Source organism: Polyodon spathula, chromosome 5 (genome assembly GCF_017654505.1).
Source record: "Polyodon spathula isolate WHYD16114869_AA chromosome 5, ASM1765450v1, whole genome shotgun sequence".
Classification (NCBI taxonomy): domain Eukaryota; kingdom Metazoa; phylum Chordata; class Actinopteri; order Acipenseriformes; family Polyodontidae; genus Polyodon; species Polyodon spathula.
This window is the reverse complement of record NC_054538.1, coordinates 6,282,311-6,292,511: the sequence shown is the minus strand read 5'-3', so window position 1 is coordinate 6,292,511 and position 10,201 is coordinate 6,282,311. Positions and strand designations below refer to the sequence as shown.

Genomic DNA, 10,201 nt, shown 5'->3' with positions numbered 1-10,201 from the left:
CGGTACTGAGTACCAGCAGAATTTCACCCGATTGCAAGTAAAATAATATTGATCACGTTTTATGTTACATCATTTTTTATAAGATGAAATATGTTAATAAATAAATAAATAAATTAAAATAAATTAAATATGGAAGATGATAATATATGATGAGAATAGAAATATATTGAATCGAAAAAAGAAAAAAAAAATCCTGTTTTCAAATAAAAAAGTGAATGTGTGTGCTGTTAATAGATTTGACAAAATTGAGGTGCTTGCCTGCCTGAGTGATTGGGTCACAATGCACTGTATAGAATGTATAATTCTAATCATGCTTAAACATGAAATCTACAACAGAGTGAACATGAAAGATTGTTATTTTAAGTGGAGCAACACTATCAGTGACACAGCAGGGTTCTTACCTGTACACTAATCTATGTTAACTGTGAAGTCCTAGGGTCTGTACCTCTGCATTGCCGACACAGTGTTGTACAGATCTCAAATTGTGACATTCCCAGCAGTGCAGTGAGAGAGAGGCCTTTCATGCTTGTAGGCTATAGTTGTACACACTATACCTGCTTGGGTCTTACTGTTGAATTTTGTCCCATCCGCATGCGTGAGTGTTTTGTTGAAGTTTATCCATGTGATTACTTAAGCTATTAATGTATTAATCACTGTGGTTTACCGTGAACTTTAGATATTACAAATTACATGTACATTTTAGACATTAGTATAAAAACATCAAAACACAAAAGAGCTTGTGATCGGCAATATCCTCACATCAAGTTACATTACATTACAAATACCGGTATGTGTTTAGAGACTAACATTAAGGGTAAAGAATTAGAAAATATAGCAAAGCACAGTTTGGCATAATAAATATAGTAATGAAAAAAGCTACATATACCCCCCCGACACACATATTAAAACTTTATATATTAACAGGTGTTTTTCCCCCAATTTCAGGTAAAATCTCATCTTTTTTCCTAGATTTACAACAAAAGTCCATGATTTAGCTAAATACACAAGCGTTTCACAAATTCAACATTTAAAATCCATCTATCTATCTATATTTATCTATCTATTTTACAATTCTTGGCAAGGCAACATTTAGCTAACATTTCTAACAAATAAATTCATGAAAAATCTTTTTTTTTTTTTTGGCAATTCAACATTTACCTAATAGATAAATCTGAAAAACATTGTCGTTCAGCAATTAATAAAAAAAGTGTAAAAGTCTGGGTTTTCACAATATATATATATAGCTAAATCTGAGGCTAAAGGCTATGCACACAGAGAGCGAAGCGAACGGTACGAATACAGTACAGTACATACAAAACAACTGTAGCTAGTCATGTAAAGAAAAGACTGTCTCCTTTTGTGGAGACGAAATAAAATAAAACAAAAAAAATGAGTATGGGTACACCACACACTAGAAAAAAGGAAACTGTTCAAGGAATAACGCAGGCTTGTTAAAGAGCTAATGTGATGATTATTATTATTGGTCAGACTTGGAGTACTCAATTCTGGGACTCGGACAACGTCCGTTAGGTAAACTGTGCCCCCACTACCACCACTAGTTGAATGAAAATTGATTTCAGTTTGTTTCAAGGTCTCGTGACTCGGCCTCGCCTTGACTACAAGTCTGATATTGGTCAACGTTTCAAAACAGACGCGCAATTGTACAGAAACACAAACCCAGTATGTGGCTCTCCCCGTCACTTTGTAAAATGAAGGTGAAATAAAGAGGTAGACATACCATCAATGCCCAACTGGTGTGCTATTTCTTGCCATGTGGCGTCCTTCTTTTCATGTATTTATAACCACGAGCACTCATCATAAAGAACATTATATTTTTCGACTTTAATAATTAAATTCTCATTGATGGCCATTTTTGTTTATTTCTGTGGTAATCTGTGTGAGCGAGACAGGGAGAGTCTGACAGCCACTTTGACCTTACTTCTTATTGGTCCATTGTGACGCACATTCATTTCTGTATCTGCTCGCTTCATTTGCGCCGGGCGCAGTGTGCCTTACTGCATTTAAATCAATAGTTTTCATTATTTTGTATTGGTGTGGATAGCCCTGTAACATACATGCCCACGCCCATTGACGCGTTTGGTTTGGCATGCAGAGCTGCGCTTACACTCCAAGAATGTGTTTGTTAACATTTATGTATTTAGCTAAAAAAATTTTGGTTAAATTTAGGAAAAAATACACGCTTTACATTGAATCCGGAAAAAAAAAACCAAACAAAAAACTGTTAAAACATTAGTGGCCTTTTTTTTAATCATTTGGTCACCCCATACATGGAAGCCACATTTCGTCTCTGTTCACTCGCCACTTCAAACATCATTTGTTCGGTTCTACAAGTCAACGGCTCATTTGAAAGGAAAGAACTTGCACTAATTAGCTGTCATTCATGTATTTATTTAAAATGTTCCATCCTTATTTATTTATATATATATAAAAAGTTAGTTATAATTTTGTTAGGTCTCAGAAGTTGGAAGAGACCCTGTCCTGGAATCCAGTCCTGGGTTTCTACCCAGGACTGGATTGACTACCCTTGTTGTAAATATAATTTAATCTATAACCTTGAAATAATGTTTATCTACATAAAATGTGTCTATCTAGGTTCCTTTTAGTATAAACATTATTGATACTTCAATGTTAAGGATAACAGTTGTTTTTATGCTTCTGGCATCATCCTGGTTATTTTAGCTGTGAATGGAAAGATATCAATTTAAAGTTTTGACAAAACGTCTTTGTTAAAAGGTCTTGGAGAACTGCTTCAGCTGTTGTAATATGAGGGGTAGATGCGTGGGACACAGCCAGTGACTGAGTCGCTGCAAATACATTGTAGTTATGGTGACCAATCCAAGTAGCAGCTTAAAAAAAGAACAACAAAAAAGTACAAATAACAATAACTGTACAGCAGAAAGGGTTGCACCAAACAGTGCAATCTTCAGCTGATAGAAGGCTGTGGATTAATTGGCAAAGGGTGTTCTGGTCAGATTGGGGTGTGACCATTGCAGTATTCCTTTCACTGTTACAGCAAAATAAAAAGCAATCCCATATTAACACTGCTGTAACTCCACATTGGATGAAGTAACTGGGTAGGCTGTTTCTTTTATTCTGTTTTGAATAACCTGCCCATGTGACAGTGAGTTGTGTATTTTTATATTGTTGTTTTTTTTTTTTAAATGATCTATTCATTGCTTGGTTACAAGTTAAAATGTACTAAAAAATAATCCTATTTATATTTGCTTATGTAAAGTCTACACATGTATCCAGTCCAATCCAGTTTAACACACAACCTAAAAATACAAGACAACTGAAAAAATAACACTTCCATACAGTGAGTTTTATTAAATCAATGAAATTATTTAAACCTCCAGCCATAGTAAAATCAATTTTAGAGAACAGAGAAAAGTCAGTCACAGTGCCTTAATTTTTTATACAGGTTATACAAATACACATTTCATGTGTACAATTGTTTGGCAAATTATATAATTAGTCTTTACATAGGTAGGGGACATTTACTTTTGAGCATCTAGAAAGCACTAAAAACACATTTGCACAAAAGAAATAATACATACTCTTGCCATAAATGATCAAAGTACACAATTGCAACAGTCCCAAAAACTTTTGAAATCTAACTCCACTCGTTCCACTTCCCCTTAGTGCTACAATGATAACCAGGAAAAATAAAAAGTCATCCTTTTCAAGCAAAACAATAAAATAAAATGATGACACATACACATTGCACCTTGAAACAAAGAACACAGCAGTAGTCAGCAGCTAGGATACTCTCTTTTTTATTAATTTTTGTTTAAAGTCTGGTGCACATGAAAACTTGACCAGCCACTTTACAAGGAAATACTCATATTTACAAAGCTTTCTGTATCACATTTATAGAAAAGACTAACTTTAAACAGTGGTTAATTAGTGGGTTAGAAGGCGCTCACTTAATTAGAAGACTCCAAAGTTTTGCATTTACAAATTGCTACAGCGCATTTGTTAAAAAATAAAAATAATAAAAAGTAGTGTACAAAGACCTTTTTAGTCTGTGACCAACATAAACCTTTGCATATTCAAAATGGTAAGACCTTAATGTTGGGCTGGGAGAAGGCATATCCACAAAAGTAGCAGCAAGGTACAATAATAATAATAATAATTCAGCAAATTATCAGAACTTCAAAACAGCTTAAAAAACCTTTTTTTGTCTTCTTGTTAAGAGCTGGTGAGCCATCTGCCCTACCCATCTGCAAAAACACACACAACAAAAATTAAAAATAATAACCCGATAGGTTAAGCCAAAAGCACCATTTAAAAATGTTCAGTGTGTTGAATCCGCCTGTACTTAGCACCACGTTGGTTGTGCGGATGGTGATTAGAACTGGTTCAGAAGCTGCCGGAGGTACGGTGCCTTGGAGACCTCCCGTCTCACTCTGGACAGTTTGTATAACACTGGGCAAGCCAGGGACACACACTGCACCTGGCGCTCAACACAGCCTGTACAGTTCTTGCAGATCTGAAATGGACAAACAAGTATTTAATACTTGGGCTTTGTAAACCGTTTCACAACCCAGGCCATTAAACAACTTCAAGCTACAGTATTTAAGTTAATGTGTTTTGCGCAGGTATTACTAGTTGAGTTCAGAAACCAGAGACATGCATTACCAATTTTATTACAACACTGACACCAACTGAAGCATTCATCTCCAGCTGGTTATTGTATTGCGTTGAAATCACATACTGGCTGGATGGCAGATTTTAGTTAGTGTACAGTTGCTGAATAATTAACGGTTAGTGTAATAATGTCTTCTGCATATTTTATTAAAATATGAAAAATCACACACCCTGCTAAATCTAGGATACTAACATTAACGGAATAAATGTGTTTGGAGGTACTTTCCATAAAATACCATTTAGTAAAGCCTCTCTTCCGTTGCCGCTGCACTCTTGGGGGAGAACCGTGGTCTTTAGTATTGTAGGTATTTTTGTTTTTGCTGTGCTCTTCCCCAGACTCGGGAAGGACTGTCAGCTCTTACCCGGAGCAGCTGCTCCTGCCTGTGCTCCCAGTCACGGATCTCCTGCAGCAGAATGAGCCCCACGTTCTGCGGCTGACTGCGGCACCGGCTGCAGATTCCCAGCTGGGTGAGTTCGTCACACACTGGGCAGTGCAGAGTGGTGAAGTACTGAGAGATCGTCCCCTTGCGACCTGCTTCATCATTCCCTGCCATTGAGGATGCTTTCTGGATCTGGGTGGTTCAAAAAACAACAAAAAAAACAAAACACAAACAAACATGAAAAATACCCAATTCATAAATTATTCTAAAAACACATTCAACTGTCTCTGTAAGTTGCCTTGGATAAAGGTGTCTGCTAAATAAACAAATAACTGGTGCATACATTTTTTATGTTAAACTTTAAATGCTAGGTTAATTGGATTTAAAAAGCAAAAACGATCAGCTTAGTTGATAGTGCAAATACCCTCATACATGTCGTCTGGTTTGTTTGTTTACGTGCAAGTGTTGCACAAATGAAAGCTGGCAAACTAAAGCATCAGTTTTGTAAACAGCAGAATATTTTTTTTGTTTGTTTTAAAAATGTGTTTGCCTGTACATATTCAACGTTCTTTTTGTTTTTAACTGCTTAAAAAAAGAATACTGTTGAGCTTAAATGTGAAATAAATAGATGGCATCGTACAATGCGGGATAGTATAGAGCAGACTTACAGTTGTGCCATAAAAAATAATAATAAATTGTACGCTTTTTTGTTTATGAAATTGTTGTTTGGGTGATTTGAAACTAAATGAGTGTTTTATTTAAGTATAAACTGTTCCTCAAAAGTAACCATATGTGTTTCATACAAATGGGAAAAGATGATAAACTGTCACTATACGGTTGTTTTAAGTAGTACTGTAGTTTAAAAAAAGATTCATGTTTTACTACAATGGCCTGGAGATACTGTAATTGTACAATAAAAAAAAAAAAATGTTTGAATTTATTGCAAACACAGAAGGTTGGGTGTATTCTTTTTTTTTTTAACCCTCTCTATAACGCCAGCCTTGCTTATTGCCCATGGCCCTTACCTGGTAGTATAAAGATGGTTGGCTGTATATTAGAACAAAGATAAGAAATGGATTTAACAAAAAGCAAAACATTTTTTTTTTTTTTATAAGACCACAAGATGGCAGCAGTGTAGCGTTACTGGCTACCAACAAGTCAAATCTGTCACAATCTGCACAATTTTATACGGACTGTGGCAATGGCTGCTGCTATTGCTACTGAATTCCATTTACAAACACACTAACAACCTGGCTAATGTAACTGTGTTTCCCATGAAAGGAATGTTGGTATACTGGTATGGTCAATTTGAATGTTGCAATTGTGGCTTCATTGTACATGTAAAAATGGTTCAAATGTTTTAAAAAAAAGTCTAGATGTACCGCATCCCCTGATCACTATTTGAGACTCTGGAGGCATATCAGTTGCAGACATTAGTTAGCCCCATTGCTCTCTATACTGGTCAGGTATTTAAACAGCACGTGTTCATTAAAAAAGGTTCTATCTGAATGTATTCTTAAAACCTAAAGGCTATTAGACTTCCTCCTTGCCAAATAATTTCCAATATTTGCTTTTCTGGACAAATAATAAAAAATCAAAAGTGGGCACCCAGAAACTAAGAGCTTACCCGAGGCAGCTGCTGGTACCAACTGAAGACGTCGACACCGATCAAGGCGAAGATTCTCTGCAGGGGCGGCAGGATCTGCTTGGTGATGTAGTAAGCAGCGTTGAGCCTCAGGCTGGGGTCCTGCAGAACCTCCAGGGGCCGCCGCACCAGCTGAATAAGCGGCACTCCAGGTATTCCATACACTATGACATAGGGGACCCTCTCGCCAACTCGGGGCTCCGAACGGCGGTCATAGGACAGCATCCGCCTGGGGGGGGAGCAAGAAGCGATTAGCGTCTCTACGGCTAAAGTAAGCTTGGCTATAGAAAATTGACAGATTGCTTTACAGAGTTGAATCAACTGGACTGGCTGCAAGAAGCTGTTGCTTTGAAAAGAAAATGTTTTGTGTTTGCATGCCACAGGAATTAATCTTTTTGCACCTTGTCTCTTGTTTTGCAACTGTACCATGCACCTATAAAATATGGCACTGGTTTTAAATAAGTAGTCACTATTCAAGCATTGTTGCACGCTGTGGGTACGATGCCGTGCTATTCTATATTCCTCCTTGAGGAACATGTGACCTACATGCAGGGCAGGCTTTGCTATTACCCAATAAACAACAAGCTCTATTTTATGTACAACAGTGTATATTTTTGCTAGACGTAGGAGCGAGCTGTAATGCATATTGACCTTACACAGATCGCTCCACAGTGAAAACAGAAAAATTATAAAAATACAATTTGCTCCTCATATTTTCAAGTAAAATATCAAAACATGGTTTTACCAGATAATGGTACCTTGCCTGCAAAATATTAATTATTGGGAGGAGGGGGGCCTTCAGCAAACAACTGATGTACAATTACGCTCTTATTCCGTTTGCCATGCAAGAAGTATCTCCTTTTCACTAGTTTGAAATGTGTACTGCAACTGGAAAGTGCAGAGAAATTGGGAGTAAGGTGCCAAAAATGGTTTAAACACACCACAATGTGCAACTTGTATAGCGTTTTGATTTTGAGAGCAGTTGTCAGTGAGGAGCTGGTGAAGCTGCACCTTGTAAGCTCGAGAGCTGGGACGCAGGCTCCAGGCCGGTATGAATTGCTGCCTCGATACTCTTTAGCGAAGGTCAGGTCCTGCATGCTGGCCTTCCCCTCCAGGACCTTCAGACACTGTCTCTGAACATACTGCTTAATCTGGCTGATATCCCGGGTCTCAAACAGCAGCCTGACTGAGCGCTCCAGTATCTGCGAGGGATAATAGCAATGAAACAATGTGCACTGCATGCAAGATACACGGCAATGCACTCCCTAGTGTACAATTATGAAGCAGGAAACCTATTTTTAAAGATCAAATGCAATCATGATTGTTTCTAGACGTGATTTGACTTCATATCTGTGGCTCAAGAGAGTTTCAGCAGTAATGACGCATTATTACCCAAAGCTGCAGGCATTACTGCTACATAACAGCCTGAAGCACAAGCTCAAGTGTGAGATTTTATGAAATTGAACGTCACAAGTACATTATAAAGAATTATATATAAAAAAAAAAAAAAGGTTTCCAGCATGCTACAATCCTCAGACTGGCTACCATAAACATTGCTAGGAAAGGCAATGCTACTTTTAAGTTACTTGCAAGTTTTGATTACTTCAGATGACATGCAATTACATGAATATTTTAATTCAAGACAAATACCTGGAAGAATCAACATGCTTTAATTCAGACAGATCACATCTTCAGGCAATTAACCTAATATATAATCTCCATGGAAGCAAGCATAATTACAAAAAAAAGAGAACTCTCTTTTTAATTTAAGTAGATTTTTTTCATGCCTATTTGTTCACCTTGGCAACAGCAGGACAGGTATCTCTTCGAACCGTCTCGATCCCTTTAGCGTCAAACACAGGATCCTTCTGGTCCAGACTTTCATACATATATCCCACATACCTCTTCTTGGTTTGCAACACACAAGGCAAATACACCTGCACAGGTCCAGTGGGGAAATCATACTGTAAGTGAAGTGACTGAAATGTACTTGTCATATTCTACATTACTATTCACACAGTGTTAGCTCAAGAGTTACAGACCAATCTCTTTACTACTGATGTCACGCTGCACTTATTGTGACTCCATTGAGTTTTTACTGCAGCTGCAAAAAAAACACAAACATTTCACTTCATGGAAGTATTCCATAGAGTTCTGAGTGTTTAGTTATACACAAGCTTCCTTGTTTATTGAAAACGCAACAACATGAATCCTTCAGGAAGTAAATAATGTCAAAAAAGGTTTTGAATGCTAGTTTAAGACTCATTTCGGTTACCTTCTCAAACTTCAGTTTGACTGGTTTGGGATTGGTAGCAGTCACAGCCTCTGCAATCTCCTGCCCAATCTTGAAGGCTTGCTTCTTGGTGGCTCCCTTCAGCAGCACAAACATACTGGTGGAGGGAGAGCACAGTACGGACGAGATTAAAGGAAAGGGCCGGCATTTCATCTCCCGCCTGTACAGTTTGTTTTTGGCAGGTTAGCTTTGTTGAGACTCTATTTACATTTTTTTCCAATAAGCCATAGAAATGCACCCTCTGGAACATTATGGTCTGATGCGGTTGATAAAAACAAAAACAAACTCAAGTGCATCTTCATTTAATGATGTCTTGCATTATTAATAGGGTTTAGGTACCTTGCTGACAGATGGGTTGACAGTTGCAATAATACTGGTCTGGGCAAATACTGATCCTGTCAGATACACATCTTTATTATATTAACTTTAATACAGGCGATGCATAAAATACAGGCTATGCATTTTTTTTTTTTTTTTTTTTTAATTCTGCTGTTGTCTTGAAATGAAAATCAATGTTAGAGTAACAGTAAACTCAGCCAGCAAGGTCTCATGGAAACACAACATTAACTGCAGGTCTGTACAGATCACTGTAGACAACAACATGGCCATAGACCAGGGTAACACACACAACTCCAAATGCATAGCAGTTTAAGACATGAGGCTTTTACTTGCATAAAATCATGTCTGAGTATGCCAGCACTACATATTTCAGGTACTTGAGTTATCCAATGCTACTCCAATGACTTTTTGGTTCCCATTGCTTTCGTCTGTGAGGTATCCAGGGGAGTGACTGACATTCTGAACTCAGCTCACGGTTTGCATGTTAATACTATTAATTTGCACTTATTTACTACCGAGTGATAAATTTAAAGCATCTTCCACAGATCTAATTAGGAGTCTTCATCAATCAAAGCCAGTGTGACAATGCAGACATCATCAGAGGGATTCGACCTCTTTATTCCCATTAAAGCTAAGATACACATGATGCAGTGACTCTGAGTGACTCAAGTGCAGTTAAGCTATCTTGATCACCCAGAGTTTGTGCAATTTACTGTACTGCTAATTTTTGCGTACTGCATTTCTCAGATGCAGTGTTAGTATAGCTATCCACAATGGCATTTGCTGTGTTAATCCAGATTTGTAAACTTTTGCTAAGTATTTAAGAATGGCATCTCTACCAATTGCAGTCCTAAACCTGTCCACAACAGAAAA

General features: G+C 37.4%; 1 protein-coding gene across 1 annotated transcript in view; it reads right to left on the bottom strand.

Annotated features, from left to right (window-relative positions):
• Positions 1–3,870: 3,870 nt before the first annotated feature.
• The window catches only part of LOC121315480 (DNA polymerase zeta catalytic subunit-like), a 55,602-nt gene continuing 49,271 nt past the window's right edge, over positions 3,871–10,201 (bottom strand). Inside the window, exons 27-32 of the mRNA XM_041249598.1 lie at positions 8,972–9,086; positions 8,496–8,633; positions 7,708–7,898; positions 6,679–6,925; positions 5,034–5,243; positions 3,871–4,513 (exon numbers count right to left, since the gene is read on the bottom strand). Coding sequence (XP_041105532.1) covers positions 4,373–4,513; positions 5,034–5,243; positions 6,679–6,925; positions 7,708–7,898; positions 8,496–8,633; positions 8,972–9,086 — 1,042 coding nt within the window. The 3' untranslated portion in view covers positions 3,871–4,372. The remainder of the gene's footprint in view (positions 4,514–5,033; positions 5,244–6,678; positions 6,926–7,707; positions 7,899–8,495; positions 8,634–8,971; positions 9,087–10,201) is intronic.